Source organism: Populus nigra, chromosome 13 (assembly GCF_951802175.1).
Source record: "Populus nigra chromosome 13, ddPopNigr1.1, whole genome shotgun sequence".
In the NCBI taxonomy this organism is placed as follows: Eukaryota; Viridiplantae; Streptophyta; class Magnoliopsida; order Malpighiales; family Salicaceae; genus Populus; species Populus nigra.
Window position 1 is genome coordinate 13,611,236 of NC_084864.1, and position 19,722 is coordinate 13,630,957.

At 34.9% G+C, this 19,722-nt stretch overlaps 3 protein-coding genes across 3 annotated transcripts; all 3 read left to right on the top strand.

The window, feature by feature from the left end:
- The first annotated feature begins 763 nt into the window (after window positions 1-763).
- Window positions 764-1,821, top strand: LOC133670831 (L10-interacting MYB domain-containing protein-like). The gene is made up of 2 exons (XM_062091431.1): window positions 764-1,084; window positions 1,189-1,821. Exons 1-2 carry the CDS (start codon window positions 764-766, stop codon window positions 1,819-1,821), a joined length of 954 nt encoding a protein of 317 aa, XP_061947415.1.
- Window positions 1,822-3,420: 1,599 nt separating this feature from the next.
- Window positions 3,421-4,998, top strand: LOC133670832 (protein ALP1-like). Its single transcript, XM_062091432.1, has 4 exons — window positions 3,421-3,622; window positions 3,758-4,125; window positions 4,218-4,449; window positions 4,547-4,998. The coding sequence occupies exons 1-4, from the start codon at window positions 3,421-3,423 to the stop codon at window positions 4,996-4,998; spliced, it is 1,254 nt and encodes a 417-aa protein (XP_061947416.1).
- A 1,062-nt stretch (window positions 4,999-6,060) lies between these two features.
- On the top strand, window positions 6,061-18,828 carry LOC133671173 (protease Do-like 7). Its single transcript, XM_062091832.1, has 24 exons — window positions 6,061-6,473; window positions 6,566-6,636; window positions 6,788-6,922; window positions 7,396-7,454; window positions 8,299-8,335; window positions 9,176-9,301; window positions 9,757-9,846; window positions 10,869-10,934; window positions 11,035-11,091; window positions 11,176-11,241; window positions 11,412-11,519; window positions 12,363-12,443; window positions 12,873-12,922; window positions 13,311-13,476; window positions 14,048-14,560; window positions 15,099-15,281; window positions 15,362-15,467; window positions 15,846-16,016; window positions 16,094-16,173; window positions 16,276-16,503; window positions 17,094-17,309; window positions 17,442-17,599; window positions 18,189-18,300; window positions 18,386-18,828. Exons 1-24 carry the CDS (start codon window positions 6,185-6,187, stop codon window positions 18,566-18,568), a joined length of 3,351 nt encoding a protein of 1,116 aa, XP_061947816.1. The 5' UTR covers window positions 6,061-6,184; the 3' UTR covers window positions 18,569-18,828.
- Window positions 18,829-19,722: the final 894 nt, after the last annotated feature.

Genomic DNA, 19,722 nt, shown 5'->3' on the forward strand with positions numbered 1-19,722 from the left:
CATTGAGGTTGTTTCTGCTTGATAAACTGTAGAGTTCTTTACTGTGCACATTACGTGTGTTTTATATTGGAATTAAGGTACCATGAAATTAATTTTGGGTCAATTGGATTATTTGCTCTATTGTATTCTGTTCCCAGTTGAAATATCTCAGCCCACTTTGTTGGTTGGTAGTTTCCTACTGTTACAATACAAACTGATTTATTTCTCTGCTTTTCATTTCATAATATGCATTTGTTTGTTGAATTTGATGGTCTTGTCCATAAATGCTGACTTTTTTTTGGTTGTTGGTTTAGATATTTCCCTTATCTCTTTAACAAGATTTTCATACAAGACATGGTCAATAATACATGTATGTAGATCTCTTGTGTGTTTGCATGCTGCGAAACAAAGTTGGGTTACTTTGAATGTAGAAATAGATTATGTTCTGTTTGTTTTTTTCCCTCTTTTTTAGCTTCCAAACAACATGATGACAATGAAGTGTTGCTTGATAATTCAAATATTATATCATGGCTGAAATTGAGTTTTCTGAACAGTTGAAAATTAATGGGTTTCAATTAGTTTTCATTACGCATTAATGGGAACATTTTCATTCAAATACATGAGTGTCTTATTGGTTAATGTTTGTTGCTAACCACACAACTTTTATAAATGCTGAACATTGAGTGTCTTATTATTGTTTTAGTCCACGGTTTATGTATATGCCACAATGTAATTGATATCATTGATTGATTTCAAACTTTTGTTAATTTTTTTAAAAGATATCATGGAAGGTCTTGAATCTTTTGATAAGGCTGCTTGGACAAAGGAAATGGTGCATATATTTTGTGATATATGCATTAAGGCAATTGATATGGGAATGAGACCTAATACTCATTTTGATAAAACGGGGTGGAAATTTCTTATAACATCCTTCAAAGAACAAACTGGTCATGCATTCACCAAAACACAATTGAAAAACAAATGGGATGGATGCAAAAAGGATTGGAGGATATGGAATAAGCTGGTTTCTGAAACTGGTGTTGGCTGGAATAGTGAATTAGGCACAATTTCAGCTAGCGATGAGTGGTGGAAACAAAAAATTCAGGTACATTCCTTGTCATCCTAACAATTTCTTTTATTGTTGTCAAATTCCAACACCAAAATTTTACTAGTCTTGATCCTTCATTACTTGATTTAATTTATATGCAGGAAATTAGAGGAGCCAAAAAATTCAGACATGTCGGTATTGAGCAGTCTTTGAAAAATAAATTTGACCGAATGTTTTCCAACATTGTCGCAACTGGAGCATATGCATGGGCTCCTTCATCAGGTGTACCTGCTGACAGTGATGTTGATCATGGTACAAGCAATGCCGACATTGCTCATGATGGTTTGGAAGAGGGCAGCGGTGATTCGGAGGAAGATGTGATTCCAGATTTCCAGACTGACATGGCTCGAATGGTTGGAGGGATAAATATGTCTAGCAGCAGCAACACAAAAAGCGGTGACAAAAGAAAAGAACGAGATCATTATGATGTGCGAGGTAGAAAGAAGAAAACATCTGGAATTCAGCTGCTGTCAAGGTGCAATCAACTACTTGAGAGTATATCGACTAAGAGTGATTCCACGTCTATTAATTTGGATCGCGAAGGCTGTAGTATTCGCGAGGTGATGGCCGAGCTGCACTCAATTCCTGGAGTTTCAATTGAAGATGAGTTCCACGACTTTGCTACAGAGTATTTGAGTTTAAGAAGAAAAAGAGAAATGTGGGCTAGTATGGGTGATAAGGAGCAGAAGTTGAGATGGCTGCAACGAATGTATGCACGCACTAAACGTGCTTAGCTGACATGGTATTATTACATTTTCTTAACCGTTAATCAATTAACTATTCACTTGCTTAATGTATTTATACAATTTTATTTTATTGTTGCAGAATAATGGGATGCCGGTTTCAAAAATGAGTTTTTTCCAATTGCCAAAGTTTATCCGAGTCATTGTATTCTTCCACATTTCATGTTGAGATATATGGGCATTTCCATTTGCGGTAATTTGTTTATTGTAGTATTTATATTAAACTACTTTTCGGGAGCTAATATACTTGTATGAGGATATTGTTGGTTTTTAATGTTGTATTTTATCAATGAATTAAAACTATCACTTCTGTTGTTATTAATGTTAAATGGTTGATCATTGGATTGAATTTGTTGGTAATTTTCCTTCACTGTGTTGTTCCCTGAAGGTTTTGAATATTTATTGTTGCTGTTAAAATGTATGTTCTATTATAATATACCATGTGCAACCTTGTTTGTTTTCTTTTATGCCATGAGTTGATGGGATTTGTTGCCTTGTATGTCCATCTATAATTGTAATAAACCATGTGCAGCTACTGTGTGAAATGTTGGTGTGTTTTCTTTTCTGCCGTGAGGTGATGGGAGCTGCTGCCTTATGTGTAAAGCTGTATTCATTGATATACCATGTGCAGCTACTGTGTGAATATTTGTTTGTTTTCTTTTTTTGCTGTGAGTTGATGTGTGCTGCATGGTGATAAGAAAGCTGCAAGTAATTGAGATACCATGTGCAGCTACTGTGTGCTTGTGCAGTGTGATAAGGAGCATTTGTGTTCTGTTCTGCAGTGAGAATTGATGGAAGCTGATGCCTTGTTTATTTTATGCTATTCATTGCTGTTAACATGACTGTTTTAGCTATTGTGTGCAAATGAGTTTTGAATATTGTCTTAGCTACTGTGTGCATGGGAGCCAATGCATGAAATATATGTGTATGTGCTACTGTCATTGCTGTTTGAGCTGCTGGATTTGTCACCTATTGTTGAAATACATGCTGCTTTCTTTTGTGCGTTGCTGTTGGAGTTCATATATATAAATAATGTTTATTTTGTGAGGTGTCAATTGAATCTGCAGTTACAGTTCTTGGAATACAATATTTGTAACTTTTCAGATGATTTCTGTACATATTGGTGTGCACTGTCATGGTGATAAGAAAAGAAAAAAAAGTGGGCCAAGGAATCTTGAATAATATAATGAGAACAAAAGGTGAAAAAATATATGTCAGAATATATTAGCTGTAAAAGTAACATTATATGTTATTTTTACAGTCTATTCATGTGAGATAATGTACTAGTATTGTAAGCTGAATAAAATTGCTGGTAAAAGAGACGTAAAAAGCAATGAGTTTTTTCTATATAAAAAGGATTGTTTGTAAGCCAACTTTCAAAGAACTTTTTTGCTTCATAACAAACCTCTCAAACCTCCTCAACTGCATTTCATACAAGCAAGTTGAACACTGTTTTTGTTTGGCTTTACAGGTATGAAAAAACTTATGTTGCACCAACTATTTGATATTTTTTTATTGAATGATATTTAATTATTTAAATATTTTTATTAACAACATATAATTTTTTTTTGTTTTCATGTAATTGAAGTTATGGATGATTCACGGTTTAATGACATATTTAATGGGGATTTCGATTGCAATTATGATAATGTAATGAACCGCATTGTAGACCACATTAATTATCCTAGTTGTGAAGGTAGTGGTGCCTCATTTTCTGGTGCTGGAGATGACAGTGATGGAAACGACGCCGACGATAGTAACGATGACAGTGATGATGACGGTGACGATGACAGTGATGATGACGATGAATTTATTTTAATGACGCATTTTGATATGAAAAAATTAATTATATGCACAGCTGGAGCTATAAACATGTGTTATATTAATTATATGTATAAAGAACCATGTATGGTTTCGTATAATACAGGGATGCGTTGGTTGACAGAGGTTTTAAGAGGTCATTGGAAACGAAGTGTTAACATGTTCAGGATGGATGCAACCACTTTGTTGAGTCTGTGCACTGAATTAGAAACGCACCATGGCTTAAAACCGTCAAGAAGAATGAGCGTTATTGAAAAGGTGGCAATGTTTCTATTTACAATAGCAGTTGGAGCGTCAAATAGACAAGTGCAGGAACGATTTCAGCATTCAGGTGAAACTATTAGTAGATGTTTTAAAGAAGTGCTTAAATCATTATGTTTGTTTGCTGTGGAAGTCATAAAACCAGTAGATCCACAATTTACGAGCATACCAAGAGAAATTGCTATGAATCCAAGATTTATGCCACATTTCAAGGTAAGATGAATTTTTGTTTAATTAAGTTGTTAAAATGAATATGAAATATGTTATAAATGTTTATGAGTACTAAATATTTTTTTTGCCTGTAGAATTGTGTCGGTGCAATTGATGGAACACATGTTCGTGCCTGCATACCATCTGCAAATCAAATTCCATATATTGGAAGAAAAGGTGTACCAACACAAAATGTCATGGCTGCTTGTAGTTTCGACATGCAATTCATCTTCGTGTGGGCAGGATGGGAAGGCAGTGCACACGATACACGTATTTTTCTGGAGGCTATTGACAATAGCAATATCAAATTTCCAAAACCTCCAGAAGGTTGTGATTTTGACTAAATTGAAGATTTGGTAATTGAAGGAATATAATATTTTTTTTTAAGTTTTGTTATTAATTACCATGTTGTTATTATTTGTAGGAAAATACTATTTGGTTGATGCTGGATATCCAAACGAGTATGGGTATTTAGGTCCCTACAAAGGCGAGAGGTATCACTTCCAAGAATTTAGGCGGCGTGGACAACCAAGTGGTCGGAAAGAAGTGTTTAATCGTGCACACTCGTCACTACGTAACGTGATCGAACGTTCTTTTGGGGTATGGAAACAAAGGTGGAAAATTTTGCAAAACATGCCTGCTTATCCATACAAAACACAAGTTGAGATTGTAGTTGCATCAATGGCACTACATAACTATATTAGAAGGAGATCGCAAGATGATGAAGTTTTTTCTGAGTATGATCGCAACCCTAATTTAATTCCAGATGACTTTTTACCTGATATTGTTCAGGTTTCAGCCGTTCAAGGCTCACAAAGGCCTTCACGTAAGGATTTTGTACGCGATGGAATTGCAAATAGTTTGATGGAACAATAAAGGAGTACATTAATGTATAATAATATTTCATTTTGTTATGTAATCATAATTACAAAACATCTATGTTTTGGAATTATATATGTGTGTCTATATATGTCCTTTTAATTAATTCAAATCAACTATAAAACACAAACCATATTAACCAAACAAAAAAAATTATTTTTTTAACCACAATTTAAACCACAGTTTTACCAAATACAAAACTGTTTTTTTTCTAACACAATTTCAACCACAGTTTTTTAACCAAACACAAGAAACTGCTTTTTTTAAAACCACAACTTCAACCACAGTTTTAACCAAACACCAATTTTTTTTGAAATCAATCTCACAAAAAGTACTTTTTATTAAACTGCTTTTTTTAAACCACAACCACAAAAGCTACCACAATACCAAACACACTCTTATTGTTGGGAGCAATCCGAGAATGAAACAATTTAGAATCTCATGTTTTAAACTTTTTACTGTAAACAAAATTATTAAAATGAAATATTAAATACGCATGTAATCGCTCTATATTAAACTTCTCAAACAGTTTAACATTATCTTATTTAAACAATATAAAAATATAAAATAAATTCAATTTTAAATAAAACAACTTTTAAATTTTTTTAAAAATATAATTTGAACAACATTCCTAAATATGCTCTTAATAATTTAGTGCATAGCTCAAACTATATCAGCTAAATAACCCAGATCCTTTCTTAAAAAAAAAATGATGTAGTTTTAAGTTATTTTTTTAGAAAAAGTGAAACAATATAGTTTTCAAAGTTTTCTTTTCTTAAAAATAAAAAAAAAATCAAAGATCCGTTTCATGACCTAAACTTTGAATTAGGTTATTATCCACTACTATGATAAAAGTAAGGCATGATTAAAAAGAAGAAGGCAGAGCCCGCCCCGAATAAAATAAAGTAGCAAGCCGACTCTTTGATATAATTTTTTTTTATTATTATTGTCACATAAAGATAATAAAGATATGTCCCTTTCTATTTTTTTATTTTTAAAAAATAAAACTTCACTTGATTTTTAAAAAGAAAAGGAATTATCAAGTACGAACACAGGTGCAAACAAGTTAAAATGGTGTTTCCCGTTCTTTCCTACCAAAAAAACCATTTTCCTATCTCCCCATCTCTCTCTAAAAAATTCACTCTCATCATTTCACTCTCCAAACCCTAAAAAAAAGAACGCAATGGGAGACCCGCTAGAAAGGCTAGGATCAGAAACAGAAATGGCGAGTCTTGAATCAACCATGAAAGAGGAACTCTGCATGGAAATCGACCCACCTTTCAAAGAAAACGTAGCCACGGCGGAGGACTGGAGGAAAGCCCTTAACAAAGTGGTCCCTGCCGTTGTCGTCCTCCGTACCACTGCTTGTCGTGCTTTTGACACCGAATCTGCTGGTGCTAGTTATGCTACTGGCTTTGTTGTTGATAAACGCCGTGGGATTATCCTCACTAACCGACATGTCGTCAAGGCTGGTATGGTATTTTCTTGTTTCTTGTTTCCTGTTTTCATTTTTTCTTAGGGCTTGACTTGATTTTGGTTTTTGAATTTTGGATTTCTTTTTCAGGGCCTGTGGTGGCAGAGGCAATGTTTCTGAACCGTGAGGAGATTCCTGTGTATCCGATATATAGAGATCCTGTAAGTGAAAATACTGATGACCATGTTGTTTTTTGTTTTGAACGTTGGATTTTTTTATGGTTATTTGTGTTTTTTTGCTGTTTTAAAGATGTTATCTTTTATTTGGATTTATGATAAAGATTGTGATTTTGATGTGAGTTTGTGTGTATAGGTTCATGATTTTGGCTTCTTCAGGTATGATCCTGGGGCAATTCAGTTTTTGAATTATGAAGAGATTCCTCTTGCTCCCGAGGCTGCTTGTGTTGGGTTGGAAATAAGGGTTGTTGGTAATGATAGTGGCGAGAAGGTAATTGGTTGTATGTTTGTTATTTATTTTTACTTGTTTGGTGTTTTGTTGCATTTGCGATGGAAGAATGGACTAGGATTCTTACTTTTTTTGTTTAATTAGTATATTTTGGTTGACTCAATTCGAATTTAGGGGATTTTGATGTGACTTTTATTCTGAATTCTTGGTTTTCTTGGATTGGAAGTTAGAATTTGAATTTTGAGATATAAAAGTATATGCTTAGATTTATTGATAAAAACAAGAAAATACAGAGGAGAACTGAGAATCATTGAAATTATAGAGAGAGAAGGAAAAAATGTTTTTTTTGCAGTCTTACATATATTAGTGTTGATGACTTGTTTCTCTTCTTACATCATGTCTGATTTCTGTTGTGGAGGCCATATTATCTTTGGTTTCACTGAATTCTGATGGTTTTTTGTTGGATTTCCTTATGTGGTCAACGTTCGCTTACTGATTTGAAGATGACATTGTAGGTTTCCATTTTGGCGGGGACTCTTGCTCGCTTGGATAGAGATGCACCTCACTATAAAAAGTATGTTAATATTCCTAATTTGTCTTTCAGATGCCATACTTGTACAGCAAAATGCTATTTGATATAGTTAATAAAATGATGTTTTCTTCGTGTTATATTCATCAATGATCACCGGTTCACCACAACCTCCCTCAGACACCAAAATGCTACTTGTTTCTCTTCGTGTATTGGAATTTTGTTTCCAAATAATCTTTGAGGTTGGGCACCAAAATAGTTGTATTATGATACATATTTGGGCATAGTGTGTGTCTCTTGTTCTCCTTGATTTTTAACTCTTGAAGTGGTTACTGGTGGGTTGGCCACTTGATGTTTCTGCTTCATCATTTAGGGGGTGTATGAGAGTGTGGTAGCGATTGCTTTTCAGATGTATTTTCGCTTAAAAATGCATCAAAATAATGTTTTTTTTAAAAAATTATTTTTGACATCAGCATATTAAAATGATCTGAAAATAAAAAATACTAATTTGAAGCAAAGAAAAAAATAAAAAAATTTTAAATTTTTTCAAAAGTGCATTTGAAACGCAAAAACAAACAGACTTTAATTTTTAACTTGAAAAAACCTTTTAAGGGTCAGTTTAGTTTGGAAAAGGGATAGACAAGGAACTGGTGTTTAAGCATTATATATTATGATACATGCATTTTATGTCAAGTTAAATGGGTCTTCTACCCTTTTCAATATAAAGTGTTGTGCAATTCAGAGCAGAGAGAAAAAAATAGGAGGCCCTCAAATTGTAGTTAATTGAGGTCATCTGATAATGGTGAAAGATTGTTTCTGTACCTTAACGAGTCAAAGTTTGTTGATTTCTTGTCCGAACTTTGCTAACAATTACTGATATTTGGTGCAGGGATGGGTACAATGACTTCAATACATTCTACATGCAAGTAAGTGTTTTAATTTTGGATGCTACTAAATTATGAGATAAGATCTTCAAATAATTTGTGCTTGTTGAAGTGATTTTTGAGTTCATTAAATTTCCCTTCCATGACTGCTTGAAGCTGTTGACTCCCAAATAGTCTAGATGTTGTCATGCTGTCTGTCTAATTTTACCTCGGCTATGCTTTGGATTTTTTTTACAACTGTGATGGAATATCTGTTGGGAAACCATGGGACTGCGTGCTAGAATATTTTTAAGATCTTGTCTGATTAATCAGACAAGAATCAGCAAGATTGAATGGGAAGGAGAACTGTATATGCATGAACTATAGCAGATTATTGAACTAGAAAAAAGTTTAACAATTCTGTTCAATATCATTTAATTTTGGAAATGGTTGAGTTTTGTGATGATGATCTTTCATAGCTTCATATGAGCAATACAATGGCTTACAGTTTGGCTATGCATTTTTTTTAATAGTGTTGACAAAATTATCTTGAGTAGTTTGTTTTACTGAAATTTTTATAATTTCCATGGGTCAAGAATATTAGAAATATCCATGTGGCTTCATCTTCTTTATATGATTGTTTAACTGTTATGCTTTTTTTAGAGTGTCAATTACTTTTGGCATGTAATTTGCTTTATAAGAGGTCATGACATCATAAGGTTTTGAATGGCATGTGATAATCTTGGCTAAGTTTGTTGTGTGATTTGTGATGAAGAACCATGCCCCCATTTTCTATTAACCAGAGCATGCATTAAACTTTATAAGTTAATGATATATCAATCTCATTTCTTGCATCTTGACTATCATTACTGTTTTCCCATTTATGCTTTGCTTTACTTTTAGGCTGCATCTGGAACTAAGGGTGGTTCAAGTGGTTCTCCAGTAATTGATTGGCAAGGCAGAGCAGTTGCTTTGAATGCTGGGAGCAAGTCTTCAAGTGCTTCAGCTTTTTTCTTACCATTAGAACGAGTGGGTGCTTTTCTTCATTATGCTTTGGCTTATTTCTCGACTTTTATGCCATACTCTTAACATCACCTAACTTTGAAGTCTAGTTATGTGTTTTGGGTTGACAACTTATCTAAAATAAGTGACAGGTTTAGGTAAAATAAATGAGAGCTTGAGCTTTATTAGGTTGCGAAATCTTTTAACTGAATTACTTAAAGAAAATGTATAAAGCAAGTTATAATGTTTGCATATCTTGTTGAAAATTGAATTGGATTTTAATTTATGACATGGTTGTACATGTGTTCTCTGACTTCCTCTCCATTCCTTAACCTTTTTGTAAATGTGGAGCATAAGCAGATGTCTATGAAAGCCTGTAACATTTGAAACGAATCCAGATTGTGTCTATTTCTATAGTTGCTTTTGCTTGTTTCTTTGAAAGCTTAATCTTAGTTGAACACCCGATATGCTAAATCTTTCAGGTTGTTAGGGCACTGGAATTTCTCCAAAAAGGAAGAAACTCGTATTCCAATAAGTGGGAGGCAGTTTCTATACCTCGTGGTACGCTTCAGGTTTGTTGTTGATTGTTATCCTCATGGAGTTTGACTCACATTTAGATTGACTTGGATATTCTTGATTGTAATAGAAAGAAGGTTGGACATTTGTTCCTTAGAGGTTGATGTGGAACAATAAGAGTGATATTGAAAAAACAGGCAAAAAAAATTATCAACCAAATTCTGAACATTTTTTCATTAAGATTTTTAACTATTTAGGGGGGTTGAGGATTTTTTCCCCTCTTTTAAAATGGCTTGTCAAATAATCTGAAAGGTTCATTTCCAACCTTTCCCTTTGCTCACCTGTTTCCAGTCAGCACTTCTTCCTTTAAGTGGAATGACTTTTCTCTGATATGAACTATGAATCTTTTCTTGGGTTGGACATTGTTCCATGTGCACCTCTGATTTTTGCTAACATTTTCATTGTGAGCGCTTGAGCAATATTTGCATCCTTACGCACACTATGTTTTTTGGGCTTGCCTTGTTACCATTTAGCCACATTAGCACAGAAACCTGGATTTTGAAATAAAAGCAGATCACTTTTTAAATGCCAGGATAGGAATTAAGAGCACGAAACAACAATAACTACAAAAGGCTTAAGATTCCTTCTGGATAGTGATTGTTCTGGGCTTTTGTCTTCATGTAAAATGGCTGTGGAAAGATAGAAATATCTGCTATTGGAAATGCTTCTGATGTTATATGAAATGATGAGATCTAACTAACAAAATGCTTGGGCAGGTATAGTTTACAGAATGTTTTAAGCTTGTTATAAAACTTGTGTATGGTCCATTTGAGCTCATGTCAGTGTAGTGTATAAAGATACTGGAATGGATGCACAGCTCTCCTAGTAGTTATTTCCCATTATGCTCTTACAGTCTGAAGTATTTTTCTGTACCCCTGATTTTGCGACTGAACCTCATTGTGCACAATGAGATGAACATCTCATTATGAGAAAATGATGGTTCCACTTATGTGTCTTTTTCTTACAATACTGGATGAATTGCTGTTGAATGATTTAGCATCAGATATTTTTGATATAGATGACATTTGTTCATAAAGGATTTGATGAGACACGCCGGCTGGGTCTTCAAAGTGAAACTGAGCAGGTACTAGTTCTTCTTGTTGCTTGCACTTTTCTGTTCTAATGGGTAACTCTTTGAAAGAATAGTGGTTCCTAGTGGCTTACAACACTTTTGACTCCTTTAGATTGTGCGGCATGCATCACCACTTGAAGAAACTGGAATGCTTGTCGTCGACTCTGTGGTGAGCACAGATTCTTTATATTCTCAACTGTTGAAGCGAAGGATTTAGAATGAAGCATATATAATGATCTCTAACATGTTTCAGGTGCCTGGTGGCCCAGCTTATACACATTTGGAGCCAGGGGATATCCTTTTTCGTGTGAATGGAGAAGTGAGTTATGAGTTTAGTCATATTATTTTGGTGCTTTAATTTCTATACAGCAGTGGTTGTATTCTAATTGCTGGACATTATTTGGTATTCTAATGTTATATCTCCTGAACCGCAATCAATGTCCTCCCTCTCTCTCATGTACTCTTATACTATATTTCCATGTGCTGTAGGTGGTTACACAATTTCTGAAACTGGAGACTTTGCTCGATGACAGCGTTGACCAGAAAATTGTGTTGCAGATTGAGAGGGGTGGCACGTCATTGACTGTGAACTTAATGGTGAGACTACTTTTACCCTGTAGCTATAGCTTCTCTATGCTTACAAGTTTTACGGCGCCTTTTCTTTTGTTAGAGGAACAAAAGTTTTAAGGGGGTCTCAATGGACTGTAACTCATTGGATTCCAAAGAAAAAAATCCACTTGGTTTCAGAGTGGAATACTGGAATTTTTTAGACAGATCAGCTATCTAGTGTCCTTAAACTTGGAGAAGTGGCTATTGCTGGTATATCAGTTTTGATACGCTCCTATAAGGCTAATAGCCACTAGCAGCAAGAAGCGCACATGAGAGCTACTAGATAGCATGAGAGGTGCTTGAATGCCAGATCAAATTATGGAACTACTGGCATAAAGTAATGTTTCATGGTAAATTGTATAGGACACATAATGTTGCTTGTTTCACTCATGAAATATATAGAATCTCCATGTTTTCCTCTCTTTTATTACATGCACCCGTTATTGGTGTCAGAGCACTTAAAATCAATGCAAACATCGCCAAAAATTAAAGCAGAATTTTATATTGACATTAAAAAAATTGAAATTCGAGATTGGTGCAAAGGATTGGAATTCTAAATGACATTTAATGTCAATTTTCTCTTGGAGTCCATCGTTGGCATTCGAGTGTCAACATGCATCTTTGTAAGTTGGTTTTGATTTTATAGATGTTTGTCGTCCTGTTTCTGAGAAAAGTTGGAGGAAAAAATCTTGTTTTTATGTGCTTGTTTGAGAATGAATATTTTTGTAGTAGTAGGCCTTTGCTTGAATTCTTGGTATTGCCCTTTTCTCTTAAGCTTATTTGTATTTTCATCATTACAATAAGTTAATTTAGTTTCCCTTTTTGCTTCAGGTTCAGGATTTACATTCAATAACCCCTGACTACTTCCTAGAAGTCAGTGGTGCAGTGATTCATCCTCTATCTTACCAACAGGTAGGCTGGACTTTAAACCTTCTTAAAATAGCTGAAAATTTTTAACCATATATTACCTCAGGTTCTCTGGATACTCTTTACCTGGGGTAGTGCCGGGCTAAGCATGATTGGCTTCCTGGCATATACTCTAGACCTGTGATGTTCTTTGAGAGCTCTCATCTATGCTGTGCAGAGTATTTCCTTCAAAACTTTGTTCTTGCTTTTTTAAAATCATACCGTCCTAACCATGTTGGATTTTCTGAGTGCATGCCTTTATTCTAACTATTTTGTTGCCTTCAACTTGGTTGATTGACATTCTTCCATCATACTTAACTGGATTGAGTGATCAGATTTGTTTCCTTTTATGGAAATGTCCTCGTTTGGATCACCGTGCTCATTCTAGCTCATCATGTCATCATCTTAATACCTTAAATTTTTTTTATGAAACAGGCAAGAAATTTCCGTTTCCATTGTGGCTTGGTGTACGTTTCAGAACCTGGGTAAGTCAATTCTTTTTTGGGTTCATAGAATTTATGTTGTTGATTGGTTTGCTGGACATTTTAATATGTTTCTACTGCATTTATTTGATATTTAAGAGAGAAGAAAGATTTTTATGATGATTTGATACGCTGAGAGAAGCATTTTCTAGCCTGATGAATGATTTACCAGAGAGAAAAAGTCTATTATGATTTATAGTGACTTTATGGGGCTTGTGTTTCCTAACCTAGAATCTTGAATGATTTACTCTATGCATCATTCTCTTTATTTTTTATACTGAGATTTGAATTTTTAAAGGTTTTATTTTCTTTAATTCTTTTCCCTTTAATTAGTTGGGCTTCAACTTTTGGTTCATTTTACTCAATGATGTTATTGTATTACTCATTGCAGATACATGCTATTTAGAGCTGGAGTTCCTCGCCATGCTATCATTAAGAAGTTTGCGGGTGAGGAGATATCTCAACTCGATGAGCTAATCTCAGTTCTGTCGAAGCTATCTAGAGGTGCTCGAGTGCCCTTAGAATATATAAGTTACACAGATCGTCATCGAAGGAAGGTATATGATGGTTAACCATTGCTGTCCTTTTCAAAGTGAACGTATGCACATGACCTTAATAGTTTGGAAAATAATGAAATGTAAACTGATTTCCTTTTTTCTTGGATGAATCAACATTATCTGATCATATAATGTTAGTGCTGAATCTATGGTGGTCAGTAAATTTAAGAGTCAATGCTCTGGATTTTGTGGAATTTTGATCAAGGACTGTTATTATTTAAACTCTCTCTGTTCCAAACAATCGTCTAGTTTTAGATAATATCTTGAAAAATATCAACTTGACTATTTCATATGTTTTGGAAATATTATTGGTTTCCACCATTACCCTTTCTTTACTTTGAAATCAATTGCAAAGTTATCCTTTCATACTTGCATTCCATGTGAGTAAATTGGAAAGTAAAAGAATTCCTTTAAATTGTATGAAATGGTAAAAAATAAATAGAAAGGTGGAAACATGATTTGGGATGCAAGGACTATAAAATCAGTTTTGGCTGTTCAGTCATTGCATCATTGCAAATATAATTTGTATTAGGTATTTTTTTTCATTTCTTGATTACTATGATGCTTGCAGTCTGTCCTTGTCACAGTCGACCGCCATGAATGGTATGCCCCTCCACAGATATATACTCGTGATGACAGCTCTGGTTTATGGACAGCAAAGCCTGCTATACAGCCTGATTCCCTGCAGCTATCATCTGCTGTTAAATATAAGGGACAAAGCGTAACAAGCCAGACTGTTCTCCCAAGTGGTGAGGAAACTCATGTGGAACATGTAAATCTAGGTAACAACCTAGAGTTGGCTGATGGTGTTACTTGTATGGAATCAAGTGATGACCATTCTTCTGAAGAACCACATTCTCGGGAAGAATCTGATGTTGGAACAAAGAAACGGAGGGTATCAGATTTGTCTGCCAACGGAATTGCTGTTACTGATTGTTCCTTGTCTGAACCTGGAGAAGTTAAGTCAGTCGATTCAAGTACCATGGAAAGTGAAGTATCAAGAGACTATCAAGGTGCAATGACAGTGACAACTAATGCCTCATTTGCAGAAAGTGTGATAGAGCCTACGCTTGTGATGTTTGAGGTAAAAAACCTGAGGTTCTAATTGTCTTTAATGAACTGGTCATTTTGTCAGTTACCTTAATATACTGATGTTACCTTCAATATTTCCTCAGAAGACTTTTTGTAAGCCACCTCTATTCATAAGCTACTGTGCTGAACTGTTGATTAAGCAACATGTGTAACAGTTCTTCCTGCATAAGTGATAGGTATCAGTGAAGATATACTATCAGTGATCACTCTTGAATGTCTAGTGTGAAACCTAGATTATTTGTTTCCTCTCTGATAGAAACCTAAAAGGATCATGCCAATGGCCAATGCTACAATTAAGCTTCTATTTTCTGGATTTGCCTCTTGAAGTTCACAAGCCATCTTCATTTTGTGTTTTCCCTTGTTTATACACGTTTAATTTAATTGCCTCTATATCGTTGCTTCTTTTTTGTTCAGAACCAGCAGTCTTTCATTGGCAATGCTGTCAAATTGTCAACTTAGCCATTCACTTTCTTTCTGTTTTACTTTTGTTACGAGAGTCAATCTTAACAAACTTATGTTTGTACTTTTAGGTTCATGTTCCACAATCAATAATGCTTGATGGTGTTCATTCACAACATTTTTTTGGAACTGGTGTGATTGTTTATCATTCTCAAGACTTGGGATTAGTTGCAGTGGATAGGAACACTGTTGCGATATCTGCATCAGATGTGATGCTATCCTTCGCTGCTTTTCCAATTGAAATCCCTGGGGAGGTAAATTTTAAAGAAGTTAAATGTATGGAAAGCCATAAATGGTTTATTTTATTAGGATTAATTTGTACATTACATTCCAGGTGGTTTTTCTCCATCCTGTTCACAATTATGCTCTTGTTGCTTATGACCCCTCGGCTCTAGGAGCTGTTGGTGCCTCATTGGTTCGTGCTGCTGAATTGCTTCCTGGTAGGTTGACTTCCTGCATTTTTTCTTCAATACTATCCTTCACTGTATTGTGAATGCATTATTATTTTTTTTCAAATTCAGGGAGAATTTCTGTAGACTTGATATAATTTTCACTGCCAAAATTTTTATCAGACATCTTTTGTTATAATGAGCTTCTTTGAAAATGATATGGCCTGAACAATGTTTTCTTTTCCCTTTTCCTTCCCTTTTTAGCAATGGATGCTGTTTTTCTCACTGTTTTCAGAAAAGGGGATTTTCTTAGTTTAGTTAGTTTTGAGGTGGTGGGATTTATTTTTTTTCCCAGGTATTCCATTTTTTGTTTATATGAAAACTTGATCATTTTTAATGACCAGTGTGCATGAATGAATTTTGAGACAGAGCCAGCATTACACCGCGGGGATTCTGTCTACCTTGTGGGGTTAAATAGGAGTCTGCATGCGACATCTAGGAAATCCATTGTGACCAATCCTTATGCTGCTTTGAATATTAGCTCAGCTGATTGTCCACGATATAGAGCAACAAATATGGAAGTCATTGAACTCGATACTGGTAAGGGTGTAGATGAAGTTTGTTCTAAAAGTAGCATCAGTTTGCAGTGGATGTCTCAATTTTATACTCTGTTCCAGATTTTGGGAGTTCATTTTCGGGTGTGCTAACTGATGAGCAAGGAAGGGTTCAAGCCATATGGGGAAGCTTTTCAACTCAGGTAATGATCCTTGAACTAGTAACTTAATTTCAACAATTCAATTCCTTATTGCAGTGTTTTTCTGATGTTTTTTCTTCTCTTGTCTTGCATTCTTGATTGCAGTTGAAATTTGGTTGTAGTACGTCAGAAGATCATCAGTTTGTTAGAGGCATCCCTGTTTATGCTGTAAGCCAAGTTCTTGATAAAATCATAAATGGTGCAAAGGGACCACCTCTTCTGATAAATGGTGTCAGTAGGCCAATGCCACTTGTCAGGATTTTAGAGGTTGAGCTTTATCCAACTTTGCTTTCAAAAGCTCGAAGTTTTGCTCTGAGCGATCACTGGGTCCAAGTATGTTATCATCTAGACACTGTTTTTTGTTGTCTTTGTTGTTTCTCTGCATTTCCTTTCCTCTCTGTGAAATGTGAATACCTTCCTTTTTCTCCCCTTTGAAATGCTTTGAAATCTTTTGATATTCTTATCATGTATTGAGCCTCCTTTAACATGAATTCGTGGAGGAAATAGCTGAAATCATTAAAATGATTATGGTACCCTGGGATATTATCAATTTAGAGTAATGATGCCTTATTTTCATTAGACTATGTGATGTACAGAACCCAAGCAGTGCGGCATTTGGTGGCCTTATAACTGGTTGTCTGATTAAGTTTACCTACTTTTATAGTTTGCTCTACATTTTGCTAGGTTTTGTGAAAGATCATGCATATCAGCTTGTTTCGTTTTCTTCATTTCTTGTTAGTGCCTGTTGATATTTCTGTTTGCTGTCCTTTGAATAAGTTACTGCTTAGTTATTTAATGAGATTTTTGAGCTAGATGAGTGTTTTGGAAGGTTACTTGAACATACATATTTGTTGGATATATGATGTAGGTCATGGGCTATGTTGTCATTGTTGTTATTCAATATTGCTGATCATATGTTACAGGCTCTTGTCAAGAAAGATCCAGTTAGAAGACAAGTTTTACGTGTCAAAGGTTGTTTGGCTGGATCAAAAGCTGAAAATCTATTAGAACAAGGAGACATGATTTTGGCGGTGGACAAAGAGCCAGTTACTTGCTTTTGTGACATAGAAAATGCTTGCCAAGCATTGGACAGGTGTAGTGACAATGATGGAAAGCTCAAACTGACTATCTTTCGACAGGCAAGCAAATGGATATCCATCCACATGTGGTTCAGTGTTTTCTCCATATTGTTATATATCCTGATCAATTGTAAATGCTTTTCTTGCCTTTGTTGGTATTAATGTGATATTTTCTCCTTTATGGTTTGTCAGGGACGTGAAATTGATCTTATTGTGGGAACAGATGTCAGGGATGGGAATGGCACAACACGTGTAATAAATTGGTGTGGGTGTATAGTTCAGGATTCTCATCCAGCAGTGCGTGCCCTTGGGTTTCTTCCAGAAGAAGGTCATGGCGTGTATGTGGCAAGGTAAGGATTCTCTTTCAGCTACAATTTTTTTTTTCTTTGTTGTTTTGGTGATATTGAGAAAAAATTGGTAGTAACATTGACATGATAGGAGGCATCCTGTTATTGCCAGTTTAATATATCTTTTAATTTAAATTGAAATGGTCCTGACTGGGCGTGGCTGCATGTGGGTTCCAGACTGGTAATATGGCTTGACAGACTCAGCTAATTTGAGTCGTGTTTTAAAGTCGCAAATGTTTTCTTGGCAAAAAAATAAGATTCAGATGCTGGAGTAGGCCCATGTAGATTCTGCATAAAAGGGAATCACCATGAAAAGATGGAAATGTGGAGTTTAGAACTGTAAATTTTCTGAAAAAAAGAGAGTTATAGGTGCTGGGAATCTAGATAGTTGAGACTAGAGATGAAATACCTCAATTTTACTTTGGTTTTCTCTATAATTCATTCTTTCTCTAGAACAGCATTATTTAGAAAGTATTGCTCACCATACAGTAATTGCCAGGAGGCATGTTGAACTAGGCCGTTTTATTGTCTTGGACCAATGGCTGTGAGCCTTTGTAGTAGTCGGAACTGGCTAATTCTTTGGTTTCATTAGGTGGTGTCATGGAAGCCCGGTACACAGATATGGTCTATATGCTCTTCAATGGATTGTTGAAATCAATGGAAAACCGACGCCTGATTTAGACGCCTTCCTTAATGTTACCAAGGTATATCTGCTCAACATAAATTTTATTGCTTTCCAGTGCGTTTTAAATCATACAGAATCACGCAAATGCTATTACTATTTAACAGGAGCTAGGGCATGGAGAGTTTGTCCGTGTAAAGACTGTCCACCTGAATGGGAAGCCGCGAGTGTTGACATTAAAGCAAGATCTACACTACTGGCCTACATGGGAGCTCCGATTTGATCCCACTAATGCAGTGTGGCGCCGAGAAACAATTAAGGGACTAGATTACAGTGTGTTATCTGAATGAGGCATTCCTAGTTTCTTTTTGTCTATTTAACCTAGGAGGAAACAACCGAACTACAGAATGAAGAGTCTCCTGCCCTGGAGGACTTTGGTCGAACAAGGAATTGTTGTCACGAAATACTTCAACACAGTTTATTTAGAATTGGAGGTGCAGTATATATATTTTAAACATTAGAATCCAATCATCATTATATGCTAGAGAAACTTTTAATGTACTGTATTATTGGATAATAAATACACATTTATTGTTCGGCTCCTTTTCAACACGGTTTACAGTGTACATGCTGTTTGGAAAGGTGTTTTCTTTTTTGTTCTATAGAAACTTTGTCCACCAAATCTTATAACTTCAGGAAACTATGGTTTTCTTAGATTCTCTTGTTAATAATTTCTCCTTTTTTTTTTATTAAATTGGCTGAAAGAAGGGATAAAATTCCACCTCTGAACATTTTTTATTTTCCTGAAGATATGAAATCGCAAATTAATTGCTGTCTTTGAAGAACTGTCTTTAGGCATGCTTTTCTTTTTGTTTCTTTACGCGTATTTGTTCTTGGTTTTTTTATTGCTGTCTTTGAAGAATGTCTTTAGGCATGCGTTTCTTTATGCGTATTTGTTTTTGTTTTTTTTTTTTTATAAAAAATAATAAATTAATGTTTTTTTAATAATTTTGATGTCTTGAATGTAACAAAATACTCACCACAATACTGTAACTTGTAACTTTTAAGATATATATATATATATTAGGGCAAGTTTGGAAGTGAAAGTATACCACGCGGATGATAGAAAGGAATTAAAGATTTTTGGGGGAATAAACTATATAATTGCCATGAAATAAACTGACTTGAAAGGGTAAGATTTTTTTTTTTAAAATGTATAAGGGTTTCCATGTAGAAAAAAGAGAGAAGGAGGAGGAGGAGCACTCAACCCTTCAAAAAAAGAACATTAAAAGAAAATCATATGCTTACGAAGTTTCCTTCTGACAAGATTCCAAACGAGAGAAATAAAAAGGACAGTCAAGAGACAACGACAAACAAATCAGGCCAAATATCATGTTGGTGAACTATTTAATGCAAATTAAAGAGGTCTTGCATGCTGTGTGATTGATGCCTTTCATTAGTTAATTGTGTTAGAAGCAAGCCGTCAGATGCTTTTGGTGTGCAT